Below are 15039 nucleotides of genomic sequence, written 5' to 3' on the forward strand. Positions count from 1 at the left end.
GAACAATGCTTGGCACTTTGTAGATGCTCTCAGTATTCATTATTATTTTTCTTTATCTACCTAGGAGACGTGGAGTTCTCTGGCTGCTGTGTCCCAGTGGTTATTTGGTGATCGTACCCAATTCAATAATATTGGTGAAATGAATTTAAATTTGCTTAACCAACCAGTATCCATGATGAAAGCTACCAGATATTCATGTTTTGTTCCATTTTCTGTCAGGTTACTTTAATCTGTCTTGAAAATAATCTTCATAGAGTTGCTTGCTGGTTGGGTGTAAGGCTTTGTATTTGGAGAGAAGATGCGGGGCATGACAGCTGAATAGCTAGTGGCATCGGAGGACTTGGGGCACAGGAACTGGGGAGCACATTCTTAAAAACAGCCAGAGAGCATTCAGCAAGGAGAAGACTTGTGGCTCAAGAGGAAATCCTGCTGCTTCCAAACCAGCTTGGTGAAGCAAGATGATTCTGCAAGCCCTAGTAAGCCAGGGCCAGGACTGTGAGCTGTGCTGCTGAAGGGGTTCAATGCCAAAGTAAAGAAGGGATTCTTTTTAGTTGGAGGTGAGAGGAGGAAACTCCTTCCTGTAGGCCTCAGAATAAAGCAGGCTCGAGATTAGCCATTAGCAGGTAGCTGGAGAAATATGAGTGCCTCATCTTTATTTTGTGTGCTGTAAAGTTATCTTTCTGAAGTCAGTGTTGTGTTATGAAAGAGACAAGTTTAATAAACAGATTCTATTTTTGTTCAAGCTGTGGCTTGGAAAAGCACCGTAAATCTCTGAACCAGGAACCCACTGGGTTCTGTGTGCCTGTCACTCTTCCTTCCACCACATGGTGGTGACACACCTAAGCTGCAGGTCTCCCACGCCAGCGAATGCAGAAGCCCCACAGACAGGCCCCACGGTGGAGACCGTGACGCTGACTTCCAGGATGCCTTCGCTTTACCCTTATATTGTTCATACGTTTAGTGCCCATTTATTTGGCTGAGGTTCTTCTTTGTGTAAAGGAATTGCCCTGTGGGCAGGGACTGCGTCCATCCACCTCTGGGCCAGTCCTGTACCTCATGGATTCCCAGTGCCTCTGCCTCAGCTCCAGCAGCTTCTTCCTTAGCTCTAGTCCTGGTCTGGTTAGCTGGCAGCACCCCATCCAACACTCAGGAACACATCAACACAGGACAAAATCCCACTTCTCCTTAGTTCAACTAAGGCAAGGCGGGAGGATTTGAAAGAGAACTTTTCCTTGGAAACACCACCAAAATATACACAAAAGCATAAATAAATGAATACATTCACAGAGTTTAGCCTGCTGAACCAGACTTGAGATAAAACAGCAAGCAGTGAAGACTGGCTAGCGGAGCTTGTGGACTGTCCACAGCCCAGTTTCTTACCCAACCTCAGTCTCTAGCAATCTTGTAGGGCAGTTTAGCAAAGATAGCTCAAATCCTATCCCAAGATAGATTTTATTTATAATTTGTGACCTATGTATTCCAAAGAGGACATGAGTGGTTTACAATAAAAGATGTATGTATATATAAAATCTCAAAGCTGTTAAAGAATAGAAAATGTTTACATGTAGAAGAGAACGTAAATAAAATATGTCCAATTCCTAAACTAATACCATATTTGAGCATTAAATTTAGCACTGAGGATAGAATCTTGGAAAACCAACACAGAAAGGGAAATATGATGTGTACCACAGTGGAAGTATTTAATAGGAAAGGAAAGAAACAGACTTTTTTTTTTTTTTTTTTTTTTTTTGAGACCGAGTCACTCCCATCGCCCATGCTGGAGTGCAGTGGCGTGATCATGGCTCACTGCAGCTTCAAATTCCCAGGCTTAGGTGATCCTCCCTCCCTCCTGAGTAGCTGGGACTACAGGTACCCACCACCACATCTAGCTAATGTTCTGTGTTTTTAGTAGACATGAGGTTTCACCATGTTGCCAAGCTTAGTCGTGAACTCCTCGGCTTGGGTGATTTTTCTGCTTCGGCCTCCCAAACTGCTGGGAGGTGTGAGCCACTGCGCCCAGCCAAAACATACTTTTTAAGAAAGGCAAGCTTTTTCCTGATAACTGAGTATTCAAGCTCAGTAATTGAAGCATATAATTCTACAGTGATTTTATAGAACACACACAAACTCTATTTGGTTGACAGTAATATTTGTTTGGGTTGATTCTACTTCTGGATCCTCATTTCTTCCTAGAATTTGTTCCACGTTCACCATGGCTGTGCAACGTTCCCTTTTTGAAGCTGACCTTAGGTAGTGAGGAAACCCCCAAAGGGTTGTCTTTGTCAGCAGAGGACACAAAAATGAGCCTCCCAGGGAACAGGGTTACCGTACCCTAATAAGAAGGATGTATGCTCTGGACTGGGTGGCAACATGTGCCTTTCCCCTTTTCCAAATAGGAGCTTTTGGTAGCATCATCAGGGCATTCGTCTACAGGTATATATCGGATATATTGGAAATAACTAAATTACTTGGTCATAATATGGAGAACTATGTATGAACTGGATTGAGAAGATGCCCATTAACCAGAGATCTGGGACTGGTACCACAGAGGCCCCTCTTTCCCTCTCTATACAGTAGCAAGATGTGATTTGAGATTTTTCTCCCTTTAGGAAGGAAGTGAATGCAGTTTTGGTTGTACTTGGGATAATTATATTTGGATAAATGTATGTTTGCTTGAAATTGTATATACCTGTGTGCGTATACGCACACACATGCTTGCTGAGCAGCCAAGAGGAGAGTGTAATGAATGCATGTTCTCTTCTGTCTCTAGCACCCAATACCTGTGTGTTCCATAGCGTTCAGATGCAGGTAACAGTCACCCCCATCCTGCCCTACACCTGCCCTCAATCCACATGCTAAGGCACAGTGGCATGCATTTGACATAGACTTTCACCTGGTGATGAGTCAAAATAATGGCATAATTTAAAAAGACAAATAGTGCAGGGTGTATTTCAAAAGAGAAAACAGAAAGCAAGAGTCACCTGTTTCACCTTCCTTCCCCTACGCCCCACTCTCCAAAGGAAGGTACTTTCAACTCTTTCACACTCTTCTTCTGGGTTTTGCTTTCTTATTTCTAAATAATGTACTTGTACTGGCGTGACTCGATTTGCTTGCAATTCTAGAAGCTGTCTCTTAACTTCCTCCTGTGGGAAATGATTAGTTCTTTCATTGCCCACCCACACACATGCTCAGGCACTCACACTTCTTTCTCTGTGCTACCAATAGAGTTAAACTACAATTGTTAGTTATCACTCATTGTTTTCATTTTGACCATATCAATATCATTAACAGAGCTATGTAGTTTATTGTAATTAGATCTCCTTTCTCAAGCAATATTTTGTGTTTTTTGGAACTTACTGTCATTTTTTCCCTTTGTGTGTTTTGTTTTTGTTTTTGTTTTTTTGAGATGGAGTCTTGTTCTGTCGCCCAGGCTGGACTGCAGTGGCGCGATCCCGGCTCACTGCAAGCTCTGCCTCCCGGGTTCACGCCATTCTCCTGCCTCAGCCTCCCGATTAGCTGGGACTACAGGCGCCCGCCACCACACCCAGCTGATTTTTTGTATTTTTTTTAGTAGAGACGGGGTTTCACCGTGTTAGCCAGGATGGATTTTCCCCTTTGTTTATTATAATTCTTGCCCTAAATTACTACCAAACTAAAAAAAAAAAAAAATTGTGGGTATCGTCAGATGCACATCAAATAATCTATCTTTTTTATATTTTCCTTGGGGTCAGCTCTCCTGGAGTCCTTGTCCTTCTAAACCAGTCCAAACTGGTAGCTGTCTAGGACAGCACTCCTCTGCCAGGCCTTCTTAATAACTTCTTGAGACTTTCCATCAACTCTTTCTTCTTTTGGAGCCCCTCATTCCTGGAACTCATTTTCTTGCTTGAGTTACCCCCTCAAGCCTGCCCTAGCTTTCTAAGAAACAGTACTTGGGAAATAAATTTTCTTGAGATAGTACTTGTCCAAAACTATCTTTATTATCTCCCTCGTTGTTGATTGATTGACTGCATATAAAATTTTAGTCCGGAAACAATTTGCACTCCAAATTTTGGAGGCATCTTGCCTTGACTGCTAGCTTCTGGTATTGCCATAGAGAAGTCCAGTGCCTGTCTGATTCCAGAACCTTGTTGTGCATCCTATTTTGCTCTTAGGAGCATCTCTTTAGTCCCAGTATCCTAAATTTCACACGGAAGGCCTTAGCGTAACTTCCCCGCTTACCCCCGTTATTGTGTTGGGTACTTTGTGAACCCTTCAGTTTGAAAATTCATGTCCTTCAGTTCTCAAAATATTTTCTTATAGCTTTCACGATTACCTCCTGTGTTTTTTCTTTCCTTCTGCTGCACCCCTTAATTAGATATTGGGTTTCCTAGTTTAATCCTTGAATTTCCTTATTTTCTCTTCTTTCATTTTTTGGTTGTTTTGTTCATTTCTTCAAGTGAGTCTTAAAATTCTTCCATTGAATTTCTTTATAGCTGCTGTCTTTTTTCACTCCAAGGCTTTCTGATTTTTAAATTCATTCTGTTCTAATTTCATAGATATTACATATTTTATCTCTGAGAATCATAATTATTTCTTTTACATTTTCTTCTGTTCTTTGCATTGTATCTTGTGATTGGATTCCTTTTTCTGTTTTTTTTTTTTTTTTTTTTTTTTTCAGGGGGAAGGCAGGGTTTTTTTGTTTGTTTGTTTTTGCTTTTTCCCCCCCCTCTCTTGTCAGATGTCTAGTGATGCTTGGCTACCCATTAATGTTAAAGAATGTAGGCCAGGCACAGTGTCTCAGACCTGTAATCCCAGCACTTTGGAAGGCTGAGGCAGGTGGATCACAAGGTCAAGAGATCGAAACCATCCTGGCCAACATGGTGAAACCCTGTCTCTACCAAAAATACCAAATTAGCTGGGCGTGGTGGCATGTACCTGTAGTCCCAGCTACTTGGGAGGCTGAGGCAGAACAGTCGCTTGAACCCAGGAGGCAGAGGTTGCAGTGAGCTAAGACGTGCCACTTCACTCCAGCCTGGCGACCTGAGTGAGATCTCAAAACAAAAAAAAAAGAATGTGAAAAGGCATATGAAAATTCTATAGGCATGGGTGGGATCTGTTGAATTGTAGATTTCACAGAAGCATTATCAGGCAGGGGAGGACCTAGTCATTTGATTGGGGATCCCAAATAGGACTATCTGCATTTCTTTTCTCTTTGTTTAGTCCACCACTGCTGAGAGGAGCCCTGTAGTCTCCCCTAATGAGTGGAAACTTGGCTGTTAAGTGTCTGGGAGCCCAACAGGAGGAGGGGACAGCCAGCTTCTCATGCCCTATGAAAACCGGGATTTCATCTCCCTATTTCCAACCTCTCGTCCTATCCCTTTCTTCTTCTGTGCCTGTTGCGCCCATGTTTCACGCTCCCCAGTCCAGTTCCACCTGTGAACCTCTCTCCTGAGAAGATAGGGGAGAGGTAGTTTGCCTGATTGTGTGCGGCGGTGGCGGGGACCTGGGGTGCATTGGCCCTCATAGTCTTTAACTAGTCCCCCTGTTTTTAGCCTCACCTGCAGAAGAACCTGATGGAGCCAGCCCCACTCCAAATCTGCCGTTTAGGTTTCATCATCATCCACTGTAAGGCACTGATGACTCGTCCATCTGCATTCCATCTCCTAACATTTTGTTGCTGTATCTGATGGGTTGTCATTTTCTCTCCTGTTCTTTTGGTTTATATATTTATACCATTCCCTACTAGTAGAGTTTGGGGAGCGGGGAGAGATAACCAAGGGCATTCAGTTTGCCCACGTGAAATCAACATATGACATACATCATCCTTCCAGACCTCATTACAGCCCCGTGAGCTAGGTAATGTCATTCCCATATCACAGACGAGGCGAAGACCCTGAGAGGTGAGGGCCAGTGCTGGAGGTCACGTAGCTGGTCAGTGGCAGAGCCTCAGCTCGAACCCAGGTACACCTCTGAAGCCTACTGTTTCTACCACATCACCCTTTTTCTGAATCTCTGGGGTTTCACAGGGATTCCTTTACCACACTGAACAATATTCATCAGGAATACACACCACACGTGGTCCCAAGGGGCCACGTAGTTCAGATAACAGGGCTTTTTTTTTTTTTTTTTTTTTGCTTCCCTTTGTTCCCTGAAGCAATTATTTCTTTATTTCATTTAAAGACTCAGCCTCTGCAGCTGCTGTGGGCCAGCTTAGAGTTGTCTGAAGGTTGAAGACGAGAACCAAAGCCGTGAGCTTGTAAGCTATCAAACTTGAAAGATGTATTGAGGTGAAATATCGCCGCAGAGCCTCCCCACCAAACCTTTTTTAAGTGCTTTTTCTTTCCAAAATGAAAAAGAACCGTTTGTACTACACATGCATAAAATCGTCAGCTCTGGCAGTGTTCGAGACAATATGTTTTTGTAACTACCCACCCCAACATAACAGACAGCGTCGTCTCCCAAAGCAAAATAATTGTGTGTGTTGCGCCCTGATATTTAGAAGTCAAAGATCGGCGTATGTGTGTGGGCCAAAACATGTGCCCTTCCTACTCTCTTTTGGAGAAGAGGGCCTGTGCTAACAGTTAAATAACTTTCGTTTTCATACTGAATATTTAAGTTGCAAATTTGAGCCATGTGGGCAGGGGTTTGAAATCAAGACAGCTGAACTGCTGAGGTGCTTTCGGAGTTCAACCATTTGGATCAAACGTAGACTGACTTCATGGGGAAGCATTCAAGTCGAGTTTTTCATCCCATCTATGATCTTGCCTTATTTTTTTTTTTTTTTTAAGCCTTACCAAGTCTGCTATTTCCCTCGGCGTTTCCAAAGCGCTCCGTATAGTTATTGGCAAGTGTGCGATGCGGTAATATGGGGATTCCAGAAGAAGTTCGTTACCATTTTTCAGAAGTATTGAGTAAATTAGTCACTTTTGAAGGGAAAATGTGAAGGTATTGTTTGTCTTTAAAGTATTTGTTTTTCTGAGCACAAGTGCCTTAGCAACTGTATGTGAAGACAGGTTTATTTCAGCAGAATTTGTAGTAAACAATGTGTTCATTTATGACCAGGCGTTGGTACATGTACTAGTTTCATTTGCAATTTTCAGGCATGATATAACCAGCACATAACCATTCCAAAAGATGTTTTGCCTTTTTGTATTTATTTAACCTAGGTGATCACTGTTTGGGACTACCAGGCTTAGATCAATAGGCACCCTCGATCTGCCCCATGCAGGAACAGATGGGCATCTCATTGTCTGTAATGTTCTGGGCTTCACCCTGGCTTCTGGAGGCCGGCCTTAGAGAAAAGGCCCATCTAGGTCAGACCAGGAAATGCGGTATTGAAGACACTCAGCAGTCCAGGGCCTCAGGTAGACGGAGATGTCCCAGATGTTTCTCCTTTTTTTTTTTTTTTTTTTTTTTTTTTAAATCACTACTTTGGACCTCTACACTGGTTTCTGCTGATTCTGGTTGTTTTATATCCAACACCTGCAGAATAGAGTTTGGTGGCTCAACACCAAAGACTGTGTTTCGGTCCACCAGATGTTGCCTGAGGTGTTTGTTAGAAATGCAGATTCCTGAGTCGGAGCCCGGGCTTCCTGAAGCTGACTCCCTGAGCCTTGGGGCCTGGGAATCTGTTTTTCTCTCTAAGCCCTACCCACAACCCATGATTCGTGGGCAAATTGTTATTAACCATAGTGTCCAGATTTCCCTGATGATAAGAATCACATGATGCTCTTACTAAAAATACAAATTCCTGGGCCCTCTCCTGGAGCCGCTGATTCAGAATCTCCAGGGGGGTGGGGCCTGGGAAGCTGGGAGCATGGAACTTAGTATTCCAGAAAACTTATGATCCTAAGGCCAAGATTCCTGCTGGAAACCATTTGAGGAAATAAAGCAGGCCCCACCCATGACTTTGAAAAACTTTGCCTCTGTTAATTAAAACATAAGACTAGGGGAAAGACTGAGAAGGACCTTGCGTGTTTTGGCCCCAAGAAAGTCAAGTCAGAAACTTTTTGAGGTTAATTTTACCCATTTACCTGTGATATTTCTAGGACTTTTGAAGTTTTCTGATTCTGCTAAGTTGAAGTCTAGATATAAAGTCAATCCTTATTATCCTGCTGATTAAAAGATCTAGAGGAAACTTTAAACTTATTTTTTTTCCCTGATTATTTCAAAAAGTATGTTTCATTTGCCTTGACTTTTCAAAAACAAGAGTAGCTTTATACGCTTTTAAAGAAAAAGATTTTTTAAACAACTGTCATTGCTCGTATCTTCTGAACTTTCCTACTTTATCCATATGTAAACTGTGAGCTTCTGAGGTCCAAAAAAACATGTACTGTTTATCTCTGTATCTCCAGGGTGCAGACCATTGCCTTAAATGAATGCTGCATGAATTGAGAAGAAAATATTTTATTTTCTCTGTAGGTTTGTTTTCTTTAGCTAAGACGATCAGAGTTAAACCTAACCTTTTTTGCTTATTTGTTTTGGTGAGCCTTCTTGTAGTTGATTATTGGTTTATTAATTTGAAGATTTACACAAGGCAAGATGCTGATTTTTTAAAAAAGTAAAACTTAGAGACAAACCATACAATTGTACGTATCTGAAAAGAGCTGTCCAGATCCCCTGTATCCTGCTGAGGAAATTTCATTGCATAAATGGGTTACTATTAGTTGATGGAAAAATTAAGTTAACTGGAATCCCCAGTTCACTGACCGTGCCAGTTAACTGAGGTATTAGTGTCCTGTTTAAACTCTCAGAGCTATTAAATTAAACGGTCATGACATGAAACCTCAGAAAAGTCTTATTGTTGTCTAGAAAGATTGTGTACAGGTGTTGCTAGCCCACTTTAGAATAAAAAAGGCTTCAGTATTCTCAAAAATCATTTCCTCTCCCGAGAAAATACACCACAGTAAAACAGCCTTTTCCAGTACTGTAATTGCTGGCTTTGTGCTTCAAAAGAAAATCCTCGAATATGATTCAGGTTATGATTTCCATCAGACTTTTCTGAGTAGACTATAATAATTTTGTGTTTGATTAATAATTCCAGAAATGAAAAGAACTAGAATTTAATCCATAGAGACCGAGGTTGTTGGAAACATGTAGTTATTGAAAACATTGCTTTTACTTTTGAAAGATGCATACAGCTCAACCTTATTAAATGAAAAGAATGTCATTCTATCCATTGCGAAAGCTCCACATTCCAAGTTCTCATGGTACTTTTCTTGAGTTTATACTTTAACCCCAGTGACATGAAAACACTGAGAATTCTATTTCTTCTATTTGTTCGTTTGTTTGTTTGAGACGGAGTCTCGCTCTGTCACCCAGGCTGGAGTGCAGTGGCATGGTCTTGGCTCACTGCAACCTCTGCCTCCCAGGTTCAGTGATTCTCCTGCCTCAGCCTCCTGAGTAACTGGGATTACAGGCGCGCACCACCACGCCTGGCTAATTTTTGTATTTTTAGTAGAGACGGGGTTTCACCATGTTGACCAGGCTGGTCTCAAACTCCTAATCTGGTGATCCACCCACCTCAGCCTCCTAAAGGGCTGGGATTACAGATGCGAGCCACTGCTCCTTGCCTGAGAATTCTATTTCAAACACAGAAGGTTGAATATTTATAGAAAGGAAAAAACCCTTTAGTTTAAGAAAAGTTATTTCTAATTGTCCACAGCTTTTTGTCATAGTAAAGATATTATTTGGACCAGGGTCACTCAACCTCTGTAATTGTGAGTCCTCCGTTTTTCCTATCAAGACTACCTGTCAGGTGTCCTGGGCTCTCTTGTCCCCTGGAATCCCTGTCTGGGTTCTACAGCAAATATGTAAACTCTCTTGCTTCTTGACTTTCTACCCAACCTATGCTGGTGTCTTTAGATGTCTACTTGTTAGAGGACATACATGTGCAGTTCTTCAGTTTTGGTAAAGAAAGAAAAAAAAAAAGATTCATCTCCATGAAGTGACTATCTCATTTCAAGTATTCAAATTTGCAAGTTTAGCTGTTGCCTGGATATTTTCTCTCAGAAATTTTCTTTAGGCTGGTTATGCATGCGGCCACTGGGTGAGCAGGAGAATCTCAGTTCTGCCCTTTGTGGCCATATAGGTTGGCCAGAGGAGTGTCTCATAGGGAAGAAGGCTCATGTTCCATTGGCTGACTTTTTCTTTCCACTGTGATGAATAGCTAAGTCTGAGTTATAAGATGATGCCAGCAGTTTTAAGCGAAGAAAACGGACACCTGGAGACACTAACGTTTCATTCATAAAAAGGATAGCTTCCAATTGCACCAATTGCATGCCTTTCTGTTGAACCCTTTCTTACCATACTTTCAAACAATGTAATATTGGAAGGAATAATGAATGAAGGAATGTACTCTACCAAGGCAAAGAGGAGGGATTATAGTAAGAAAATGTCATCAGGCCGGGCACGGTGGCTCACGCCTGTAATCCCAGCACTTTGGGAGGCTGAGGCGGGTGGATCACTTGAGGTCAGGAGTTTGAGACCAGCCTGGCTAACACGGTGAAACCCCGTCTCTACTAAAACTGCAAAAAATTAGCCGGGCGTGGTGGCAGGTGCCTGTAGTCCTAGCTACTCAGGAGGCTGAGGCAGGAGAATGGCATGAACCGGGGAGGCCAAAATTGCAGTGAGCCAAGATCGCGCCATTGCACTCCAGCCTGGGCGACAGAGTCAGACTCCATCTCAAAACAAAACAAAACAAAACATGTCATCAGTACCAAACAAAAGTTTATCAAATGTGCAAAAACATAAAATGTCCATCTGGGAATCTCGGATAGAGGGGGGAAATGGAGAAGTGGCATCTGACGGGGCCTCCAACAGGAGAGTGGGGAGAAGGCCCCAGGAGGGCCCTGGTGGAGAGGCCTCCACCAGCTCTTGATGCTAGACCCATCCCTGAGCTCTTAGAGTCTCACTCTGTTGCCCAGGCTGGAGTGCAGTGGTGCAATCTCAGCTCACTGCAACCTCTACCTCCCAGGTTCAAGCCATTCTCCTGCCTCAGCCTCCCGAGTAGCTGGGACTACGGCACGTGCCACCACACCTGGCTGAGTTTTGTATTTTTAATAGAGATGGGGTTTCACCATGTTGGCCAGGCTGGTCTCAAACTCCTGACCTCAGGTAATCCACCTGCCTCGGCCTCCCAAAGTGCTGGGATAACAGGCATGAGCCACTGTGCCCAGCCTTTTAATATTTTTATAGTCACTCCGAGGGACTGTGTCTGCTTCACAGTTAGGATACTCACAGTAGAGGTGGGTCTTCACCCAGCCCCCAACCAAAATAGGAAAATTTCCCCTGTGGCTCACTACCCAAAAGACAAGTTCTCTATAATCCCAGTGGAAGAAAACCAAATATTGTGCTGTCAAAACTTGCTCGTAGCAATTCCAACATGTCTAGAACTAGGCTCGTGATCTTCTCCAGCCCTGCTTTTCTTCTGTTTTCTATCTCAATGAGCAAGACCACCAACCACTCCGTTTCTCAAGCCAAATACCCAGGAATCATCCCTGCTTCTGCTCAGCCCCTACATCTCGTCCGATGCCGGTTTTCACCAATTCCACCTCCTGAGTGTCTATGGAATCCACACACTGCTTTTCCTTCCCACAGCCTCACCTTGACTTCAGCTTCTGTCATCTTCTGGATCACTCCTGTCGCTTCCTGCATCGCCTTCCTGTTCCAGTTCTGCCCCCTCTAGTCCATTCTCCACGTTGAAGCCGGGAGGAGGTTTGGAAAATGCAGATTTGCGTCTGTGAACCCTCCCTCTCCTCCATCACTTCTTCCGGCTGAAACCTCTCAGAGCTTCTCTGTTGCCCAGATTCCTTGTGACCATGCCTAGGGCCCTGCGCAATCCACTCTCCTCCTTATCTGTGGCCCACACACATAGACACACAACTCTGCATCCAACATCTTTGTAATTGTTACTGAGTTGTGCCTTACTGTGCCTCCGCATCAATTTTCTTAGGACAGATTCGGCTTTCTTAACCTGTCTAAGCCTTAGTTTCCTTGTCTGCAGAATGAGAATAGTCCTAGTTGCCTCACAGTAATTTGGCAGGTTCCTGAAAGATCCTGTTGCTATTTGAGTTAAATGTTTATATTAACATGGAGAGAACTGACAGGCACACAGCTCTGAGTCTTCCCATCCAGAAATATGGTATGGATCTGTCTTTGTTCATATTTTCCTTTATGTTCCTCAGTAAACTTGTGGAATTTTCAAAAAGTCGTTCTGTCCATTTTTGTTCATTCCTTTGTTCTCTGTCCATTAGTTTTTTAAATTTTGTTTCTTTTTTGAGATGGAGTTTCGCTCGTTTCCCCAGCTGGAGTGCAATGGTGCGATCTTGGCTCACTGCAACCTCAGCCTCCCAGGTTCAAGCGATTCTCCTGTCTCAGCCTCCCAAGTAGCTGGGATTACAGGCGCCTGCCACCACACCCGGCTAATTTTGTAGTTTTAATAGCAACGGGTTTGACCATGTTAGTCAGGCTGGTCTCCTGACTTTAAGTGATCCACCCGCCTTGGTCTCCCAAAGATCTGGGATTACAGGTGTGAGCCAGTGAGCCACTGCGCCCGGCCGTTCATTAGTTATTAATACACTTTTTTCATTGATTTTCTTTTTTTCTGTCTTTTTTTTTTTTTTTTTTTTCTTTTTTTGAGACAGGATCTTACTCACTGTGTCTCCTATGCTGGAGTGCAGTGGCATGATCTCAGCTCACTGCCTCCTCCACCCGCCAGGCTCGAGCAATTCTCCCACCCCTGCCTCCGCAGTAGCTGGGACTGGAGGCGTGCACCACCACGCCTGGCTGATTTTTGTATTTTTTGTAGAGATGAGGTTTCACCGTGTTGCCCAGGCTGGTCTCAAATGCCTGGGCTCAAGCGATCCACTGAAGTGCCTGGGATTACAGATGTGAGCCATCACACCCTGTTATATTTTCTGATTAATTTTAACTGCCTTATGAGAAAGGAATTGGAATTTATTGATGTATTTTAAACTATCCTTTTTTCTTCAGAAGGGTTTTCTGTGGATTATTTTGTTATTTCCACATTAGGTATTCTCATTATCTGCAAATAATAATTTTGTCTTCTGTAGTTCTTGAAGAGGAAAACCAAAGAACAGATGGGGTCAGGCTTGTCACAGTGAAGAAGCGCGTTGTTGTTGGCAGCATGAGGGAGACCTGTTGCTTCTGGGGATGTTCTGTAGTAGGGAAGACAGTAAGAAGTCCATCATAGTCTAGTCTAGAGCTGGGCACCTGGCTGTGAAAGCAGAGAAGATGGTTTGGAAGCTGTGTTACTGGTATCTTAGGTCTTTTTCTACTTCTGTACAACCTTAAGTTTATTGTTATGACTATATGTTTGAGTTAGTCAACTCTGACGATAAACTTAGAGTTAGTCAAAGCTGGGTTCAAATCCCAGGCCCAACACCGAAAAGCTCTGAAACCTTAGGTAAATTGCTTAATGCTTCTGAGTGTCAGGTTCATTAATAGTAATGATGATGGCCAGGTGTAGTGGCTCACGCCTGTAATCCCAACACTTTGGGAGGCTGAGGTGGGTGGATCACCTGAGGTCAGGAGTTCGAGGTGGGTGGATCACCTGAGGTCAGGAGTTCGAGACCAGCCTGGCCAACATGGTGAAACCCTGTCTCTACTAAAAATACAAAATTAGCCAGGCATGGTGGCAGATGCCTGTAATCCCAGCTACTTGGGAGGCTGAGGCAGGAAAATTGCTTGAACCCGGGAGGTTGCAATGAGCCGAGATCACACCATTGAACTCCAGCCTGGGCAACAAGAGTGAAACCCTGTCGCAAAAAAAAAAAAAAAAAAAAAAATACACACGCAGAATAATAATGACAATAATAGTAACACCAGTTTACAGTGTGATGATGGGGATTACAGAGGAGTATGGAAGATCAAGAGTACAGTGCTTGATGTGCAACAGACCCTCCGTAAATGCTTGCTGTAGTCACTCTGCTGCTGTCCTCATCAGATAGTGACAGAGCCAGAGTCCTCCCTTCCAGTGCCCCTTTAGCAGCTCTGGGCCCAAGTCTTAGAAGCCCCCACACTCGCGGTCCCCTCTGCACCCACCCCGCCCGATCTCCCTCCCCTGCTGTCCGCCTCCCCATGATCTTTCCTCTCTCCTCTCTTCTTTGGGCTCTCAACCTGTCACCATCACTGCCACTGCCCAAGATCTCTCTTCTGAGCTCCATTATACTGCATATCCAAGAACTTTTTGATATGTCAGCTTAAATCCCTCTGCAGCATATCCAGAACGCCACCTACCCCTAGTTTTCTGTCTCAATAAATAGCATGCCATTGACCCAGTTATTCAAGGTAGAAATTTTGTTTCCTCCTCTCCTCTCACTATAGCCCCCCTTGCTTATCCAAAAAGAAGCTGTGGCGTTCTAAAGTATGTTTCTTTTTTTTTTTTTCTGAGATGGAATTTCACTCTTGTTGCCCAGGCTGGAGTGAAATGGCATGATCTTGGCTCACCGCAACCTCCACCTCCCGGGTTCAAGCGATTCTCCTGTCTCAGCCTCCTGAGTAGCTGGGATTAACAGGCATGTGCCACCATGCCCGGCTAATTTTGTATTTTTAGTAGAGATGGGGTTTTCTCTATGTGGGTCAGGCTGGTTTCAAACTCGCAACCTCAGGTGATCCACCTGCCTCGGCCTCCCAAAGTGCTGGGATTACAGGCGTGAGCCACTGCATCTGGCCCTAAAGTATGTTTCAATCCCTCTATCTCCACTGCCACCACCCCATTTCATGTCACCCTCTTACCCGGATGCTGGGATAGTTCTCTCAAAGCGGTCTTGTTGGCTTTACTTGCACCTGGACACCATACCCTCCGGTCCAGTCTCCACACAGTGACATAAATGACTAACCTAAAGGAGATATTGCCGCTCCCTGCTTAAACCCTTCACTGACTTCCCTTGTACTTAGGATAAAATCCAACTCCTTACCATGGCCTCCAGGTAAGGAAGCCCTGACACTTAGCCCTGACACTCTCACCAAACTTATCTTGATTTCCCTCCTCACTGGCCAGTTCTAACCACAGTGGGTTTCTTTCCATTCCATGAATCC

The 15039-nt window shown here is 43.8% G+C and overlaps 1 protein-coding gene across 3 annotated transcripts in view; it reads left to right on the plus strand.

Annotated features, from left to right (window-relative positions):
• STX8 (syntaxin 8) overlaps positions 1-15039 on the plus strand; it is a 308325-nt gene that overhangs the window by 264799 nt on the left and 28487 nt on the right. Inside the window, exon 8 of one of the 3 annotated variants that reach the window (XM_063629485.1) lies at positions 65-1603. The exons of the other annotated variants lie outside the window; for them this stretch is intronic. Within the exon in view, the coding sequence (XP_063485555.1) occupies positions 65-111 (47 nt within the window). The 3' untranslated portion in view covers positions 112-1603. Of the gene's footprint in view, positions 1-64; positions 1604-15039 lie in introns of those variants that run through there. 3 annotated transcript variants of the gene reach the window in all.

Source organism: Symphalangus syndactylus, chromosome 20, assembly GCF_028878055.3.
Source record: "Symphalangus syndactylus isolate Jambi chromosome 20, NHGRI_mSymSyn1-v2.1_pri, whole genome shotgun sequence".
Lineage (NCBI taxonomy): Eukaryota > Metazoa > Chordata > Mammalia > Primates > Hylobatidae > Symphalangus > Symphalangus syndactylus.